The 20,050-nt window shown below is 45.7% G+C and overlaps 1 protein-coding gene across 5 annotated transcripts; it reads right to left on the minus strand.

Moving 5' to 3' along the window:
* Window positions 1-897: 897 nt before the first annotated feature.
* Window positions 898-19,595, minus strand: LOC127613403 (axin-1-like). 5 transcript variants are annotated; one of them, XM_052084420.1, is made up of 16 exons: window positions 19,228-19,595; window positions 14,906-15,006; window positions 14,572-14,726; window positions 12,976-13,160; window positions 10,117-10,807; window positions 7,844-8,037; window positions 7,373-7,519; window positions 6,238-6,372; window positions 6,065-6,161; window positions 5,190-5,327; window positions 4,712-5,102; window positions 4,397-4,574; window positions 4,134-4,307; window positions 3,562-3,873; window positions 3,338-3,487; window positions 898-2,984 (listed from the first exon to the last, which is right to left on the minus strand). In XM_052084420.1, the coding sequence occupies exons 5-16, from the start codon at window positions 10,735-10,737 to the stop codon at window positions 2,858-2,860; spliced, it is 2,664 nt and encodes an 887-aa protein (XP_051940380.1). In that variant the 5' UTR covers window positions 10,738-10,807; window positions 12,976-13,160; window positions 14,572-14,726; window positions 14,906-15,006; window positions 19,228-19,595; the 3' UTR covers window positions 898-2,857. The 5 variants fall into 5 exon arrangements, with proteins under 5 accessions (XP_051940380.1, XP_051940377.1, XP_051940381.1 ...); XM_052084417.1 differs by having other exon boundaries at window positions 4,134-4,310; window positions 19,228-19,590; XM_052084421.1 differs by having other exon boundaries at window positions 4,134-4,310; window positions 7,850-8,037; window positions 19,228-19,589.
* Window positions 19,596-20,050: the final 455 nt, after the last annotated feature.

Raw genomic sequence — 20,050 nt, forward strand, 5'->3', positions numbered from 1 at the left:
CACACAGTCCACACCATTCCTTTCGGAAACACTGACCCTGTCATTCGAGAGTTATGAAATAAGTTACATTGAAAATTATTTTGGCCACCCGTTTTGATCTGTTTGTTCAACAGACGTTTACCCTAAGAATAACAAAAATATATATACTGTATAGGAAATACCCCGAAGTCTAGTGAATGGTTAGTAAACTCATGTTTTGATTACGGATTACCACAATTTCTCATATTAGGGATGGTTATTGAATGTTGTCAAATGTGCTATACGTCTGTGTAACATGTTACAATCTTATTGTGTTACAGTTGAATTACGTGGAGGGGAAAAATGCTGTATACCAACATTTTTATTAAGATGTTGTCCTTCTCAAGCCCACTAGAGACACAAAGTAGCCATTTTATGTTTTTAGGTTAATTGCATAAATATCCAGTGCTGTTCAAAAATCAGATGGACATTAATGTTAGTGCAAAATTTAACAACTGAGTATGAAACATGCCGATGAGAGAAGTCGTAGGCTACATGACAAAAATCTCTATTTGCTTCAGGACAGTTGAAACTAGAGAGAAAAAAATGAAACTGGGTAGCGAGCGCTTGCACATGAATGGTCAAGTAGTCGAACTTTGGCGAATCAAGAACTTTGGTGACACGTCATAAGACCATCTACAAAAGCTTCCTATGGTTTTGCAAACACTTGCCATTGTTCACGAAACAATGCATTGCGACAAGAAAAAAACTTTGCAATCTTTTACAAAGTCTGACGGAACCCCAAATTCACTATGTTCTCTGCTCAATCAGACATGGGCTTAATCAAGGGCTTTAAATATGATTTGGTCTTATGGTAGGGATACGTTTGATCATACAATAATAATTCAACGTTGCATGTAGAAAAATTGCCAAGACTGCTACTTATCCAACATCTTTATTTATGAAGTACCTTTTTTGAAAAGAAATGTACAAGTGGAACCGGTATAGTGACATCTTGCTGTGGCGCGCTTATGAAATGTTAATATACATATTTACATCAAACGGGCTATGATCGCCAAAAGTGAGTTTACCGCATCTGAAGTGGAGAAAAAAAATCACGATTTTCTTCTTCCCTATAAACAAAAAGATACAATAAAAAGGCACTGTATTTTTCACAAACAAGAACGATATGTTAGCTCGCATGAGAAAAGAAAATCCACTGGAAACGCTGTTACAAAGTACAGAACATGCTTGTTGATTATTGAAATTATTATTTTTTAATAAACATGTTTAAAAATTCATAAAGGCATACGTTTAAGTCAGATTGGAATCCCGACGTTTTCCCCCACCGACTTCTTCAGAGGTCCACACATTCAGATGCAATTTTTTTTCCATGTTAAACCTTGGCACGCAAACGCGTGCACGCCTGCATACATTTGATGTAAAAAAAAAATAAAAATACATTCACCATCCGAAATTCAGGTTGACATACGGACAAATTACTTTCTTTCTTACCCCCCGCCCCTCATCCCCCAGGACAGGCAACTTTTCATTGCCAGTCCAACTGCTTTTTGTCTGCCAATAATTATCATTTTTTTAAAGTTTTGTTTTACAGAAAAAACCCTGCAAACTAGCGCTTTTCATCCAACAAAATAAAAGCAAATGTCGTTGCCGTCCGCTAAAAAGCATCCAAATTTTTGTCCCAACGGGTATGAGCCGCAAAAACTTATATCCACTTCGCATATCCACTTCAAGCAGACGTACAATGTTTTCCGAGTTTTTGATCTAAATTTACAACAAATTTCTGTGGCCCAAAAAATTTGAGCATACCGTACTTGCTTTTATAGAACGACAGAGTTGCCCTTTGTTTTCAGACATACAGTGTAGTCAAATAAGATGAGCTAAACACTAGTTATTCCAAATGAATCATAAATCAATGATTGTTTTTTTCTTTTCAACACCCCCCCTCAAAAAAAAAGAAAAATCTGAGGATTTTACAGCATTGAGCTTTCTTTTTCATAATGCATTTTTTGACTGGTCCGACATACTTAGAAGCCACTTACAGTCCTAAGAACATGGATAAAGGACAAAAATGTGAGTGAAAAAAATTGAACACGTGCCGTTTTATCGGACGGCAACTATTTGCATTGTCGGCAGCGAGTCAAAAAATGTGAACGGTTGAATCAAAGCAGTGTTGGGGATTTGAATAACACTCTGCGGCGTTCATCTTGCGATTAACAGGACGCAGTATCGCATTCTTTGGCTGGATCGGATGAAGTTTGCCACGAACGTAATCTTTTTCACGATGAGAGGGCATAAAAAAAACGGTTGTGTAAGCTACTGAATCGGGGCTGAGGTGGCAAGAAAGAACGGATTTAGATTGAGACAGAGGAGAAAGAAAAATAAAGTATACGATAATACAACATTTACGTGGGGGGGGGATATGTCCAAACTAGGCTGCATTAATAGTACCACACCTTGTACATACACAATTCAGATATCGATTTCAACACAACAAAACAAAACGTAGCTTTGGTTGGTAAACACTTGCCGTCATCGTGACCGGTCGGCCACGTGGCGTCCCGCAAATGGAGCGGAGGAGGCGCGCGCTTACTTCCCTTTGAACCCCCCCCCGCCCCCGCCGAGCACCTAATAGTAGGTTTATGGATGGTGGAAAGGTTGTCTTGGGTTTCCGTGGTCGTGTAGCAGCATTGTTAATCATGATCTGAAGAACAAGTGGAAGACGACATCACCCCCGCTTATTTTGTCCACGGCGGCGGCCACTTTTGAGGAAGGTGGCGAATCCTCACTCGGAGAGCTAGAGATCCCTTCAAGCTCCACATGCTGCTTCTCCTTCCGTTACCCACACACCCCCCCCCCCAACCTTCTTAACTCTTCTTCAGTCGACCTTCTCCACCTTGCCGATGATCTTCTCCTCAAAGATGGGCAGGATTGCGTCGTTGTCGCGCACCTCCTCGAACACCACACCGCAGTCAAACTCATCGCTCACCTTCTTGAAGTAAAACCTAGAGGAACGAGAGAGAGGGAGACGTGTTAGTCGGGGAAGCGCACCTATTTATACTTCATTTTCAGCCAGCGACAAAGACGCTTGACGAGGAGGTTAGCTAGCGCTAAAAGCAGAAAGACCCTTTTGGCGGTGTAGAAGGGAACAACTTGTGTTCATGACAGTTTCACAAGCAGTGGAGCGGGTTGTTTTACAAAACCACAAATCTCGTGCAACCGCGACCATTGTTGCATGTGAGGCCGCACGCGACTCCTGCCGAATCACGCGACACTCGACGCTCTTTGGCTGTGTTAGCCACTAGCTGGCGAGTTTGGCGCGTTGCTCAAAACGGCAAATTCCAACCTTCCACCTCACCTGTAGTGGCCTTTTTTGGTGAGCAGCTCCTTGAACTGGCCCAAAGTCACCACCCGGCCCTTGACGGAGGTCCGGTACGGGATGGGCTCTCCGCAGAAGTAATAGGCCACCGTCATGTTCTCGCACACTTGCCGCTTCGCAGACTTGTGCCTTCGGATGAAAACCGCGCACATGAGTCATATGACATCACACAGCGTGTACACATTAACGCTCGAGAGCGCCACCTCTGCTTGGTCAGCTGCAGCGCCGCCCTCCGCCTCTCCTCTTCCAGCCGCCGCCGGGCCTCCTCCAGCTGGGTGAGTGGGTTGGGGGCCGGGTTGGGCGGCATGGCGGGGTCCTGGATGAAGGGATGCGAGGGCTGCACCTGCGCCGCAGAGGGCGCGGAAGGGTGCGCCGCCAGGGCGGTCGACGGCGAGGAGGGGTTGTTGCGCAGCTGGGCCGACACCCACGGATGGACGGCCCCGGGGCGCTCCACCGAGGTGGGCCGCGGCGACTCGCTGCTGCCCCCCGTCCGCCGAGAGCTGCTGGTGCTGCCGCTGCAAAGGGACACGGGTGACATTGAGTGCAAATTTATACGCTCCCATGCGTTTTGTACACATAGTGGAACATTCGGATTCTTGACATACTCTTGGCTACGTACTCTCAGCCGGAGTCGGTACAAGGAAGCTTTTTGAGGGCATTTAGAAGTTAGTATGAGGCACAAAACCTTTTTATTTGGATCTTCAGCAACTGGTGTTTTAGCATTTGAGTCCATCTGTTTGTGTCAAACTGCGGTTATAATATCGGGAGGGCTCACCCGTGGGAGCTTTTCCTTTGTCTGTCTCCCTCCATCATCCACTGGAGGATCTTCTGGTTCCTCTCCAGATCCTCCAGCGGCACCTGCGCATCCATCCCGCGGCCGCCGCCGTCGTCGCCTTTGCCCGACGCCTCAGACGGCTTTTTGCCTCGCCTTGACAACGTGCTTCCTTTACTACTGCAAAACAAATGCAAACCGGTTGGAATAACCCAGAAACGCATCAGCAGACGTTTTGGGGTGGGGGGTGGGGGGGGGGGTCTTACTTGCAGCCCATCCCGTCCAGGGTGCTGGCTCCGGCACCATCGGCGTAGTTTCGACTCCTGGCAGCGTACTGGCCGGCCGGCTCTCCGTTCCACAGGAAGTTGGGCTGCGACCTGGAGCCCGCCTCTTCCTGTCCTTCTCGTCCTCGGTGGTGGTACAGCTGCTTGTGGTGATGGATTCCTGACAGAAAGAGCGAGTAGATGTTGCTTGTTTGGACTGTTTTTTAGTGCGTAAAGCGAAAACCAAAGCAAAGCAACTATTGAAAAATGATTTGATTTGTAATGATTTGTAAAAGGTAAGTGGAAAGACACACTCACCTTTGAGAACAGCGGCAGGCAGACTGTGTCCTCCCGCTCTGTGCGACGGGTAGTGAGGTAGCCCGATGCCCCCGTCAGGCGACCGCGAGGATTTGGGCGGCGTCTGTCGGCCGCCGCCTCCCAAGGCCACGTTGGTGGCGCCGGGCGACTGACAGCCCGGCGTCTTCATGACCCGCTGCACGTGCTCATCCAAGATGGACTCCGGGTCGTCGTCGTGCGAGTCCCCCATAGCCACCAGGCCGCCGTAGGAGGCGACCGTCGCCGTGTTGGTGGTGGTCTCCGAGTAATGGGCGCCGTAGAGGGGCGGGAAGGAGGATGGGAGAGGGAGCGAAATGCTGTGCGACGACATGGAGGTGGTGACGGAGACGTCGGCGTCGTCGCCCTCCTCTTCCTGTTTTGAGTCACATGACCATGCCACGCGTATTGAGGTTTATTCCAATGAGCGCAGAGCGAAACGGCCACCTGTGTTGAGGCTCACCAGTCGTACTCTCTTCAGCCTCTCCTCCAGTCGCTCCTCAGCCTCCCGCTCCCGCAGGACCATCTCCAGCCTCCGGATGAGCTCGGCTGCAAACCTCTCGGGCTCGACGTGGATGTCCTTTGGCATGCGATACGTGCGCTGCGGGGCACGCGCAAACACACAGGTAGAGATTGATATGCTTTATTTTGTTGTTGTTGTTTTTTAATATTTAAATATTCATTCATTCATTCATCTTCTGTACCGCTTGAACCTCACTAGGGTCGCGGGGGGTGCTGGAGCCTATTCCAGCTGTCTTCGGGCAGTAGGCGGGGGACACCCTGAATCGGTTGCCAGCCAATCGCAGGGCACACAGAAACGAACAACCATTCGCACTCACACTCACACCGAGGGACAATTTAGAGTGTTCAATCAGCCTGCCATGCATATTTTTGGAATGTGGGAGGAAACCGGAGCACCCGGAGAAAACCCACGCAGGCCCGGGGAGAACATGCAAACTCCACACAGGGAGGCCGGAGCTGGAATCGAACCCGGTACCTCTGCACTGTGAAGCCGACGTGCTAACCACTGGACTACCGGGCCGCCCCAATATTATATTTAAATATTTTTCTTAATTTTTGCATTATTTTTAAATACTGCATTTCCTTGACTTGGTAGTATTGTTGCCAAACCACATTTCAATATACATATTTTTGCATTGCTTTGGTGACAGGATGTTAAAAATTTCGAAATTTTGATTGCGTTCTAATTAATATTTCAGGGTTTTTTTCCCCCCTCTAACATTTGGAGCAACGTTTGTATTTTTATCTCATCAATTTTTTTTTAAATAAAAAAAGCAAATGTATGACAATCACCCAGGGCCGAGAAAATATACTCACAGGTATATGAGGTAGGGGCACACGTCCGTTAGCTTTGGCACTTTCATGCATCTCCTTGCGATACCGCTTCCGATATCGGTAAGGAGGAATACCATCTCTGCACGCACAAATGAAAGGCCGGGAATTCAACAATCGTGACAACGGCAAAGGGGAACTAAGCGACGTGGACTTACACGCTGCTGTCGGTCAGAGACAGCGTGTCGGCATCGCTCGACATGCTCTGCTGCTCGCTGTCATTTGCACTCGTGGCTGGGGCGCAGGCATAACCGACGTTGGCGTAGTACGGGTTCACCGGTTCTCTCCAGGGTCTGACAATAGACAAACGCGGTTGTTGTTATTATAATTATTATTACTATTATAAGTATGTTAGTGGTCAATTAATCATCAACTCATCAATCAACAAATTGCTAATCGATTGACTGATATCTTCGTGTTGAACCAAAATAAGACAATTGCAAAAATACGCGTTGACCTGTGGAAGTTTATTTATTTATTTATAAAAAAACGAGTCTTTCACATGTTTCTAATCAAAACGGTAATCGACTCATAATCAATGATTTTTTAAAAATTGATTCACATTAGTGCTATCAGTTTAATGCGTTATTATCGGCATTAATATAAAAGCACTTTAACGTGATAATTTTTTTTTATCGCGAGATTAATGCGACACCACATCATAGCGGATGTTATGTTGGTCTAAAATAATAAAATGTGCTCCGAGTGAAAAATGTTAATGTAAAATTGATAATCGAAATGATTGTTTCGGTAAATATTTGAATTTTGCACAAAGAAAACGGATCCACAATTCCATGTTAATGAGCGCATTAAATTTGAAGAAAAAGAAATTTAGAATAGGTAAAAAGCCGTGATTAATTACAGACAATTCTGAATTAACTATGTAGTTATAAATTTGATCGTGATCAAATATTTTAATCATTTGACAGCACTAATCGACATACTATGAAAAATAAAAGGGATGGCCAAGTGAGGCGCATCAATAAATGGAGTGAGGGTTCTCTGTTTTGAGCTTCTGGGCATTGCGTTGCTTATGGCAGCTTCTTGCGACAGTTAACATTTTGATGGTTGACCCCATTCAAAGGGAATCACAGGACCCTAATTGCTCCACTTTCTTTTTCGTTACGCTTGAGCAGCGGCGTATCTGACGCTCACTCACGACACAAAGCCCCCTCCCAAAATAAATCAATAAATTACTAAGCAGCAGCTTATAACTTCAAGAATTTGTGAATTGGGGCAACCACAAGTGTGAGGATAGCGCCGCACATAAATGGAGGTCCCAACGAGTCCCACCTGTACTCCCTGGTGTCATGCCGCTGCCTGCCGGTGGAGATCCTCTGTGGTACGGTCTGCATGAGCAGACTGTGGGTCAGCCTTCCCGCCGCCGTGTCCCCGCACTCCTCGTCCTCTTGCTCCGCTTCCCTCTGCCCACCTCCACACCTTTAACGCAAACATTTTATTCACTCGTAAAAAACAGGCGCCTGTGGCATGCGCTTTTGTGAGAACACCGCAAGGATCAAAATTATCCCCGTTTTAATTCGCTTGTGGTGAAACCGGCTCATTTACAGGGCAGATCCATCTTACGCAGTGCGTTGACCCTCATCCTGCTGGGTTTCACTGCTTGTGTTAAACCTCGTGTTGTGAGAACGCTAACATATTTCGAAACGACTCTCGGAATTCACTCGACAGTGGATTTACTTCTCGGGTCATTTTATGCTTGATGGTTTGTGAATGTGAAAAGGTGGAGGACAACACCGGTCTTGCCTCCACTCCTCGTCTTCCGTCAGTGTGGGCAAGCAGCCCGGCGCGGGCTTGGCGGGCGCCGATGACGGGCTCTGGTCACTGGGGTTCAGCTTGGGGCTCTCGCCGCCGGTGCGCGTGTACTCCAAGTACAGGTCAGACTTGAGGAACAGAGGGTAGGTGTTCTCCTCCATCGTGGCCTGGATCTCCGTCTGGGCCTGCGACACGAGAGCGATGCTATTCAGTGTAAATATGAGATATTGTTCATTGGCTGGAAGGTGGAAGGAATGAAATCAGTCTCCAAGAAGCTTTGTAGCTTTCATGTAAGAGTAAAATGTCTTTCAAGAGTCGTTGACGTCAGTCAACGGCCAACAGCGACATTATTTTTAATGACTTAATCAGATGTCGGCCAAGAAATGATTAAAACAACAAATAAACACACGCGCTGCTGCCAAACCAAACGTCAATTCAATTCCATTTTCTTTTAAGTACACTGGAATCAAGATGGAAGCGGGGGATTTTTGCGCCTTTTGCGTCACGGCACGCGACTTGAAATCTGACGAGCTTGAAATGGAACTGACCGGTGAAGGCAAAGGTTCAGCACAAGACATTGAATTGAAGCCGAGCACCAAAATTCAGGAGAGAAGTTGCGCCATATTCACGCAAAGCTGAACGTACTGTGAATGAAATGTGACTTTTCTCTTCTTCTTCTTATTTATTTTTTTTCTCTTACCTTTTCAGATTTTCCCCCAAAACACAGCGTTTCTTCTCCACAGTAGCCGGACAAATTCACACGGCTCAGACATGCTCAGGAAGAAGTGCCTGCTTTTTAATATGTCACATGCAAAGTGGCCTGAGGCAGGAGTAACTCGCTGCTGCTTTTCTAAGACAGACGTCCACCAAATGACAGTTTGGACACCCTACAGCTGGCGTTTCAAACTCAAATATCTTTCTGCGATGTTTTGCAGCCCCTTAATTGACATCAAAGTTTAATGTGGTTTGTTTTTTTTTCCTCTCCACTTTAAGGCGACCATAGGTGAGGCGCATGACAGCTTTGGGCGAAACGTAATTCTCATTTGATACCATGTGGAAGGAAAGGAGATAGAGACATATATCAATTGTTTTGTCGAAATTTATAAAATATAACAGAGACTATTCTGCATAGTAACGTCCAGTAATATTTCAACACTCATATGTGATATGACTCCAGCCATCTCGTTACCTCGTTAATTTCTCAGTCGGGGGGGGGGGGGGGGGGGGGCAAAAAAAATATTTTAAAAATATTTTTTCCAGCAACAATCGCAGTTTGATCATTGCCGCCATTGTTGTTTTGATCTTGCGCTGACGAGATTTCCGTTCTCGCAAGACGAGATTGGCTGCCTTCACCACGTGGAAAGCAGACGATTGCCAAGTTGTGCAACGTTAAAACAAATGTTGCCAACAAGTGTTGCGAAAGTTTATTGCGGAGATATCCCAGAGGAAGCAGCTAAAGTTGGATAATTTTTTGCGATAATAATCTTGCATGCATGAATTATTTAAAATTTTGCCGCATTTGTTATCAGAAATAAACCTATTATCAATGTATATTGTTGTTGTTGTTTGTGCCATTATCATATGCAATTGAATGACTAGAGCATTTCAGAAAATTTGTGACTCTCTAAATGCATTTTCATCGAGTCACTAGGACTCGCAGGGCTCAAACTGTCAAATTATCACTGCGACTATGTCACCAGGTCGGCCGGTGACAAATATCATCAACTCGAGTGCAACTGTGATCTGGGATCTGAGAACCTCGCGGTAGACCGGAGCGAGTACTCCCAGGCTCTGAGCTAGTCAGACTCTGTCACTTATAACGCAACAGGTTCTACAATGAGACGGAAAAGGGCACAGACATGTTTACATCAATTGCTGACAGGAGAGGATGTGGTCACGTTGCCACTGCTGCTGGCTGTTGGTAAGTACTCCAGAGCATGACCGTCATCAAGTTATCGCAGGCCGTGTGTGCAAATGCTTTTGCATATTCATTGAGTTTCCTCCCTTAGACAAAATGCTAATATAGTTTGTAAGGGATCGCAAGTTATCCTGGTTGTCATGCTTTCTTGTAAAACGTCAACAAACTTTGGAGCCAGCCTTCAGCGCCATGTTTCTGGCCACTTGTAAATAGCGTTGCGACGTAACACACGCGGTGGCATCGTTCGCCTCGACTGGAATCGATAAGGGATTCGTTTGCAAGAAGGGCAGGAACTGAAACTCTGCAAAGCGGTTCATCGATGCAACATCGGTGTGGAAAAACGAACCTGTTCAAACATGGCGAGGTCGGGATTCGGCCTGCCCACGCAGTCTCGTATGAAGCTCTTGGTGGCCGGCTTGATCTGCCTGGAGACGATGCCGCCGCCGTCCACGATGTACTTCCTGTAGATGGCCTTGGCCAGCTTGGCCCGCTTCTCCGGGCTGGTCTTGCGGAATCCAGAGCATGCAAACCAAAAGTCCAGCAGGTCGGCGCAGCCCTCCTGGCACAGAAAGTTGCGGAACAACTGGATGCCCTCCTGGTCGTCCAGCAGCGAGTGGAGCGACTCGGCCCACTTCAGGTAGGGCGGCGTGGGCGAGGCCGAGCCCTCGGGTTCATAGCCCAGGTCCAGGTCGGGCCGGCGTGGCGTCGCGGATGACGACGAGGAGGGCGGGTAGCCGGACGAGTCGGCCGTCTTGGCGGAGAGGGAGAGCGGGAACCCGGGAGCTTGCGAAAGCGTGCCGGGACGGCCGGTCGCCGACTGCGCAGGCGGCTCCACGTCGGAGCCCTCCTCGCCGGGGACCGGCGGCCGCGGCGCATCTTCTGTGAAATGGGTCAGGCCGGCGAGCGGGGCCGCCACCCCGCCGCCGCCTCTGAAGCCGATCCCGTGTAAGTCCCTGACAACGTTCATGTCTCTGGTTAGTCGCAGCAGAGGTCACACTTGCCCCCGTAGCGATGATTTTGTAAGCAAACAAGTCACCCTGCAAAAAGGGAGACGAGAATAGCGGTTGTTGTCACAAAGGAAATCATTTCTGGGAGGGGCGGTGGGGTGCTGTGAAATCTATTATTACAGCAGGACCTTCACAGATAACATTATGGACCATTCTCTTACGTTGTGGGACAAACAACAACAACTTTTTTTTCCAAAATTACACTTTCACCAACTTTATGCTTGACAAACCCTCCCCACCAAAAATTTCCAGGTGAGAAAGAGGATTTTTCAAATTCAGAATTATTCAAGACCATTTTTTTCGCTATCCTTCTTCCAACTGTAATGTAAAACTGGTCAATCCCCAGACACAATTTCTGGAACTACCGCTGCTGTCCAGACCTGCCATGATGGCTCATATTTTCCGCCACTTCTATCGCTAATTTCATCAACTCAAATGCCTCTTGGCTGTGCTGTCTTTATTCCATTCTAACAGGCCAATGAGTGTTCATTTCTCAACTCTTGGTATTTTTCTATGCATGTTTGAGTGCCAAATGAAACCACAAGGTCACAAGTTCATCATTATTATGGCCTGTCAATTTTAGTGTTTGGCAAGCTTTCCATTGATGCACACCTTTTGAACGGCGGATAAAAATTAGGGGTGTAACAAAAAACAGTTTGAAACTGGAATTATTATTTTTGTAAAGATGCGACCGCATGCACAAATCAAATTGTTCCACTTTAAACTATAATGAGACATGTATCAAAATCATTTTTATTGGAGAAGGAAATGGCATATTTGCAGCAGCGACAAGTTAATTCAAACGTATGTAAAATGGAAATGGCATTGCATCACACCCTCTCGAACTGAGCTGTCACATATTGGCTCAAAGCGGAATCCCTCCGAGTCCAACCGAATCGAAACGTTCCACTTTTTAAACACAAACGTATGTACGTATGAGACAACGGACTCGTTTCCACCACTTTTCATGAGGATATTTGTTGTTTGTGATAAGTTGACGGTGAGTTGCAACATTTATATCGATCTATCCTGACCAATTTTGATGGTTTTAGGGGACGTGCTAACAAGGTTACATCCAATTTGTACTTTACCAAAATTTGTGTCGCCCTAAACTTAATTGCGGAGAGATGCACGGAACCCGTCCGCCCAGATAAGGCAGCCGTCCGTTGGCAATGTTGGTGTGGGAATATCCGGCATTAGGAAAAAAATGAAGAAAAAGATTACCGGTACACATTTTCTACACTATGGTGTAACTATCAGAAAGTGAGAACATTGGGAAAAGGTGTTATCTTGGTTTTATTTTATTTCTACATTTTTAAGGGCGCATATATATATATATATATATATATATATATATATATATATTTATAGTTAATAAGTAATGCTTTTATTTACGACATAGGCCTGTGAAATAAACACAACATTGGTGTTAATGCTGCAACCAATACAAGAATAGCCTGATAGGTAGCCTTGCTAACTAAACAATAGCACGGCTGCATTCTCTGCAGTAGTGAGAGTTAGCTACAATCAGAACAAGTTTGCTAGCGGAGAGAGCGTTCTATGAACTCCCGCCGACTAAGGTCGAATATTGAATTGGAAAGAAAAGTGGCAAAGAATCACATTTTGGAGTAAGTAATAGCATTTTGTAAACCAAAAACAACGCGTCGTAAATAAGCAGAAATTAGCTATCAAGCTAGTGCTACTTAGCACGGGGGGGGGGGGCTAGGTGGCTAACTAGCCTTGAAGCTGTGCCCACCAACAGTGTGCCATGCCAAGGCTTTGAAGTGAGAATCTCATTCATCTTGGGCCTTGCGAGAGGGGCGGTGCGTGTGTGGGGGAAGGGGGGCGACTCCGGCAACAAACTCCACAACTACACAAAACGGCCTAAGCGAGAATCAAAAACCAACCAGCCTCCTCCTCCACTCTTCCTCCAACAACCCCGAAGCCACTTCTTTCACGTCGCTAATTTAATGGAGGGGGGGGGGGGATAAAACTTCCAAAAAGTGCTCAAACTCGCTACAGATGCAAACAAAACAAAAAGCGGAGCGGCACGTTTTCCACTCCGGCAGCTAGCCTGTTAGCTACCTTAGCATGCTAGTTAGCATTAGCTCCGAGGAGCACCCCTCTTACACACACACACATACACACACACATACACACAGTGTTTTTCTACTTCACGTACAGAAAAAAAGTCTTACCGTCTCTGAGAGACCGTTCTCCGTGTAGTGCCACATTGGGGATACTGGCACCGAGTGTGTACTCCGCAAGGCGGCATGAGGAAGGCTTCATTGGCGTCAATATAGGGGCAAAAGAAAAAGAAACGAAGCCGACGTCTTTGCCCCCCCCCCCTTCTCTAACTCAACTCCCCATGGTGGCAGAGTGGCTACACCGCGAGCGAGAGAGAGAAAGAGAGACTGAGTGAGAGCGAGAGAGAGAGAGAGTGTACGTGTGTGTGTGGTGTGCGTGTGAGAGTGACGCGAGTGCTTCTGCGCATTCACGCGCACGCCAAGGTTTGACATCCATCGACGACGGTCAGAATGGAGCTTTTATCGGTATTTGTTACATGTACTTCACAATTCTACTTGTACGCAACTTCAACTGCCGCCTATCTAGTTTTAATGCCATGTAATCGATTTCTTTGTTTCATTTTTTACCCCCCCCCCCCAAAAAAAATCTAATTTGATTTTTTGTTTTTAGAATCATTTATTTCCCTAAATCATGGTTGTTTTCAAATTTGAAGATTGTGTTTGATTGGACAAGGCACAAGGAATAAAGTATGTTATTAATAATCATATTTTCTACATTAACTTTCTTTCATGATAAAGCATATCTGAAATGCTTTATCATCATGGCGGTTGCGGTCTACATTAACATGTTTAAGGTTCGATATTTTTATTTTTACTTATTTTTATTTATCAATATTGTATTTTTAAATATTTTTCTTTTTCGAGGGTTGAATTTTGGGGGGGATATTTATTTCTTTTGTTAAATCAGACTTGCTTTGGAAATTCCAACATCCTCAACATAATTCTCACTGATTTCAAAACACGACATCAATAAAAGCCACACTGAATATTAAAATTACCCTTATTCATAATAGTTTTTACATTGTCATGTTGCTGTTTTCTATTATTTTTTCAATATTTTGGTATGCTGATTTTTTTTCTAACATGTTAGAAAACTAATATTTTTTTAATGGTCATTATTTTGGTGATGACGACGACTCGCCTGATTGCAGGGCAGGCAGCGTAGACTTCCATTCAGTGACGACGTGAATGTGCGTGTGAGTAGTCGTATGCCTCGATATTAATTTTCAGTTTTAATAAATAAAACAGGAGGTAAATTTGAATTGTACTTTGGGATTGTGGGGAGGCGGTTAAACTTTTAATCATTACAGATGGTTGTATAGAAACATGTCTGTTAAAAATTCAGTATAAACGTAAGTAGTAGTAGTAGTAGTTAGTAAAATACTGATGAATAAAGGTAATTCCAAAAATAAACGCCATAATTGTCTTTGACCATCAATTAAACAGTAACATACCCCCTACTGCGTGACAGTGCTCCCGTTGGTGAACATAGGTTACTACACCCTCCCAAAAAACGAGTTACCGTAATTGAGGCAATAAAACGTGCCGATTAACGAGCAGTTCACCTCAACCTGTCATCGGTACATGTTATAATTCACCATTGAGACAAACTGCGCGTGTCAGCTCACTCAAGAAATGAATACTGTCATTCAGTTTTTTTATATCTGTGTTGGTTCTACATAGAGACAAAAAAAAAAGTGTTCTCACCTGCAGTTTCTAACCTGCCGTCAGTTCACCGTGGCTTCCGTCCACTTCTGCACCGCCGGCGGCAGCGGGCGAGCAAGCCGCCTCTCAGCGTTCTCATGCCGGCTGTCAATCCGTCAGTTAGTCAGCCAGCCGGGAGGAGCACCAACCGACCGAGCCTGAGTCGGTAGAGCGAGCGAGCGAGAGAGAGAGAGAGAGAGAGAGAGAGAGTGCGACTGAGCGACATTACTACAAACACATGTACTCTTAAATGCGGACAGCTGACTTAAAGGTGTAATGGCAATTTTATTTTCGTTTTGTGTGACTCATTCTGATAGTTTCGAATCAAATGCCTCACCGCCACGTTTCCTCGGTCAGGTGGGGTCCACGCACTTGCACAGGTCCAATCCTGCATGCACCGATGATTGGTGCTGCTGTCTCATGGCGACCAAGCATAGCCTATAGGAAACAAGGTTACATTCACTCGTTGTGCGTCAACGTCGGCCAGGCCACGTACGTGGTCCAAATCGACCCGAACTGCTGAGTTACTCGGCACTAAAGACTCGTGATGTCATCGTGAATGGGGCGAAGCGGGCGGTGAGAGGCCACAATTTGGTTCGTGCGAGAGACTGTTTCCGTGCTGCTGTTAGCAACAGTGTTGTAAAAAACATCAGCTCAGCAGCAGGTACACACGCGGACAAAAAGCTGTAGTGGCTTTTTGGTTGGTAGCATCAGCTCTTTGCGCAGAGATGCAAAAATAAAGCAAACAAAACAAACCAGCACTATCACTCGACTGTTTTTGTTATATCCCACATAGGGTGCGTGCAATGGAATTATTCCTCTGCGCGTGGCACAGGGCATCGTGAATCTATGTAGCGTATAACGAAATCTCAAGACTATCAAGGCATTCACTGACTGAAGCAAACGTGAAATGTCGAGGCTTTGTTGCATCCGGCACAAGGTGCTCTGTGCGAGGTTAAAAGAAATCTTCAAACTATCGGGGTTTGCAAAGTGCCTAGTGCAAAAATGGGTCGGTTTCGCTTCAACTGACCTACGGTGATCTGAGCAGGGCATAACAAAATCCCGAGACTATCGGGATATTTTAAACCCAAATGTGCTGAAAAGACTTAGTCTTTAGTTATGTTCTGGGGCTGCTTTACTACATCCAGCGTATATTGGATTGAATCGACCAAGCATACAATATACAATATGTGCTGAAGGCAAACCTGACATACGTATGCATGCTTCACTACAAAATGACACACACACGCACGTACGCATTCTAGTGGTGTTGTTATTGTTTGCGGCAGTTGCCCCCGGAGACGAGGAGGAGCGAGAGAGGGCAAAGACAGAATACTGAGGAGGCTGAACTTGACCTTTATGATGTCTTGGTGAGGAAGGGTTGAGGGCATGTTGCTACTTATGAATCTATAATGAGCCTCCTCTTCCATGTGTGTGTGTGTGTGTGTGTTTGTGTGCGTGCGTACAATTGTCTGAGCTCTCAGCTGAAGAAAGGTCATCACATGAGGGGGGGGAGGGGGGCGTTAACACACCTGGCATCTGTCCATCCACCTACAGTACCTATGACCTCTAACTTGAGTACACAACATGAATATTTATAATATTTACAGTCGTCTAAAAGTCCAGCGCCGTGAACACACGTCATAAAGTTGTGTGCATGTGCCAAACAAGACAGCAGAAGATCCCCCGTGCATTTTTCCCCATGGAACCTTTGCAGAGTTGAGACTCACAGCGAATCCTCGAATTGATCATCAGACTTTGGCTACGTCAGTCGGAGTAGGAAAACAAAAAAAAAAAATCTCAGCAATTTTCCCTATCTTTTGATAGTTTGGATAAATTCCCTCGTAGGAGTTTGTCTTGATTGAATTTTAATGACGTTTTTTGTTTTTTACCTTTTTAATTCGGACGTGATGTACAGCACTTTGCACGCAGCTACGCTCGGTTTGAAAGTGGTAAATAAAGTTGAGTTGAGTTGTGTAAATATTGACTTTCCTTCAAAGACAGTTATTCCCCCCCCCACCCCCCCAAAAAGCTTGACAAATGACAAAAAGTCCTGCAATTTCTCTCAAAATGGCTTCTTCAAATTGAAATGCCCCACATCCTTTTCTGTGTGTGCTCATATGTCAGGCGCATCCACCCAATTTTGTTTTGATGAGTGAAACTGATGTCAGGGCTGATTTCTTTGCGTTTTTTTTGGGGGGGGCGGGTTGTTTTTCCTTAGAAATTTTCCTGAAGGCGCTATGGAAAGAGTCCCGGGTAGTCATAAAAACGAGTAAATATGTGTGTGTTTTTGGGCATGTTGAATCCACTGGAGAAAAAAAAGAGTTCCGGGTAGTCATAAAAACGAGTAAATATGTGTGCGTTTTTTGGGCATGTTGAATCCACTGGAGAAAAAAAAATGATTCAAGAGGGCTCTATTATCAACCTAATTGCCGGACAAGCCATCTCGAGGTGTCAGGTCGGCATCGCGAGGCAAAGCAGGGGCTGAAACTCTTCACTCGGTTACCGGTTGACAAGCATGTGGCCACGACTGCCACTTCCAATGAAGATAAAAAGCAGGGAGCAGGACGTCTGGCATTGAGTGGAAAGTGAAGCGATGGCCGCTTTTTGTGCATGGAGGAGGAGGAGGGGGGCGGTGGGCTCCTTTGTTCCAGCTGCCACTGCAGATTTAGGCATCTGTACGGAAGGCCTGTCAAAAACGGGCTTATCTCTTTGGGCTCCCCCCCGTGGTACAAAGACCCATTTAGAAGTGGCCCGCAGTAAAATCTTCATTATATGGCGCTTAGAGGAGCGACAGACCTCTGGGCTCTTTCAGATGAATTGGAGACAAGTGCTTGGCCAAACAGGAGGAGGTGGTGGCCAAGATGCTCGGGCTTCTGTCTGGACATGGCCGTGGTCATTGGGCGATGACACCGTTTTTCTTCCCTGTGTGCCTTTTTCCCCGCAACTTGTTGCTGTCTGGATGTACCGCGGCCAAACGGTCAAATGTACAAAAATTGGATTTCGCTTGATATTCTTAAAAAAAAAGTCATATCCATTTTAGATAAAAATTCCAAAATGGGATATTATGTCAGTTGCCTGCTCACGGGTCATCGTTGCACATGACAATCACTTCTCAATTGCCTTACCGCGTCAATCAAGATAAACTAAATAAATAATGACATTTTGATTGCTTTAGTTAAGATAGAGAAACACAGGTTTTATCTTCAATTTTTTTTTGGGGGGGGGGACGTAGCAGGACTGGATAAAACATTATTTTGAATAAGATAAAATAAAACTGATATCCTAGGAACATTTCTACTTGTTTGTCTACATTTAATGATGAGTACACCCATTTCGTTGCATTTGTAGTCTGCTTTGCGACGCGTTTCCCACTCTGGCCGTGTGAAAATGCTCCGCTTCAATACAAGAGAGAGGAGCCCGATGGCGCGCACCTCTCCCGCGCCCACAGCTGAAATCAGCTGGAGGTGCATACTACCGGCTTCTCGACATGGAGTCGACGTCACATCCGTTTCTCATAATATGTGTCAAATTGACCGGACCTGGTTTAAGCAACACAGCGCGACAGAAAAAAATAAAATAGTAAATATATATATATATATATATATATATATATATATATATATATATATATATATATATATATTTTAATTTAATATATATGTATATACACACTATTTTTTTTGGGGGGGGGGGCTATTTTCATATTAAAAAAGGAGGGGGGGGGAGCATTTATTGTATTCTGACAAAGGAAATACAATCCATTAGACTAAAAATTTGGGGGGAAGAGGGGGTGGATCCGATGCGAATAAAGATGTATTTTCTTGATCAAATTTCGTAAATATGATCAGTCCTTTCGATCATGTGCCTTATCATGGAGGCAGAGGACGTGTTTTATGATCAGATTCGCTGCCGTAGCGCGAGTGGACATACAGAAGGCGTCAGCGAGGCCGCTCAATGATCCCTCCATTTATCTCTCCATCCGTCCGTCCATCCATCTGCTGGCCTTTTCCCAGCCGCTCCCGTCGGTTTGCAAGTTGTCAGTAAATCTGCCACGGCGTCCCGCTGACGTGCATTGTGACGCCGCTGAATACTCTCGGGCCGCCAGTATGGCCTGCGCCAATGCTGGATTAGCCACACCGGATTAGCCTGCCGCCCTCCTGCTGCTTATTCAAATATTGTTTCACGTATTGTCATCATCCGTCGAGGAAATATGCTAAAAAAAAAAGACAACAAAAAAGCGAAAACAAAAAAAAAGGGTATTTTCTGAGCGAATTCGGAGCGCGTCAGGAAGGACGGGATGGGAAAACAACACCGCCTATGCGCCGCCGCCGCCGCCACCCGCCGACCGAACGAAGACGACCAAACGAAAACGAAGCATGAAAGCGAGCCTTGATCTTTGCTAACATGGCGTTCATCTGTCTTTTTTTTTCCCCTCTCTCTGTCTCCCCCCTTCCTCTCTCCTTCAACCCTCTCGCACATACACTTGGGAGTCAAGGCAATTGATGTGCTGCCTTTGATGGCAAAGAGAGGCCTATATTAGTGGCCAAAAAGGAGCCCCCGATGAAAGGGCCAAAAAAAAAGAAAATGGAAAATGGACAGAAAAAAATATAAGAAAAGACGGACATGGCAGAGATCGGCGAGGGTGGAGAGGCTTACCGTGCGAGCCCGATGGCGGCCGTGGCGTCGACGCTCGGCCTTCCGCCGCGTGGTCTCGACGGTCATCCTGAGGCGGACGAACGGAGACTCGAACCCTTGGCGAGGTTTAGGGGGGGACGTCCCGCCGGCGGATGCTGTCGCCATCTTTGTCCCGTTGTTGTCTTGGATGTGCCTCGCCTCCTCTTCCTCCGCATCTTCATCCCTCCCCTTTACTCGGCTTTGATCGTGCCTCGCTCCCCTCCCTCGCTATGACATCATCACGCAGAGCATCAAAGGGGGCTTCTGGGGCTGGACCCTGGGTGAAAATATGGAGCATAAGGAGAGCTTGGACGATAAGGCGCCTTCGCCCCCCTCCACAGGACCCACATACACCAGTTCGACAGGCGTACCCCAAGGCCCCCTGTTGAGACCCTTGAAGTATTTTTTTTTTTTTTAAAGCCTTCCTGCACCAGCGCCATGAACTTGTGTCACGCTCACCGCTGTCACTGGATGATGGCTCCTTACATCGCCTCCTGCTTGTAGGTACCGTTCTCCAAATCCTGTCAGGGACCCCTCGATGTGTGTGCCTCAGCAGAATCTGAGAAAATGAGAATAAAGACAAAAAGACATCATACAACAAAAGTAAAGTCAAAATCATACATGACAAAAAGACTTTATTTTTCATATGAAACATCTGATATTGTTCAGATAGGTAAAAAAACATACTTATTTTTAAAGATTTTTTGTAAAGTCATTTTTTAAAGTAAAAAAAAAGAAATCAGGTTTAATTTGAAAAAAAAATCTGCAAAAGAATTTAGATGGAAAAAAGTTGCAGTACAACTAG

The sequence above is a fragment of the Hippocampus zosterae genome, chromosome 13 (assembly GCF_025434085.1).
Source record: "Hippocampus zosterae strain Florida chromosome 13, ASM2543408v3, whole genome shotgun sequence".
In the NCBI taxonomy this organism is placed as follows: Eukaryota; Metazoa; Chordata; class Actinopteri; order Syngnathiformes; family Syngnathidae; genus Hippocampus; species Hippocampus zosterae.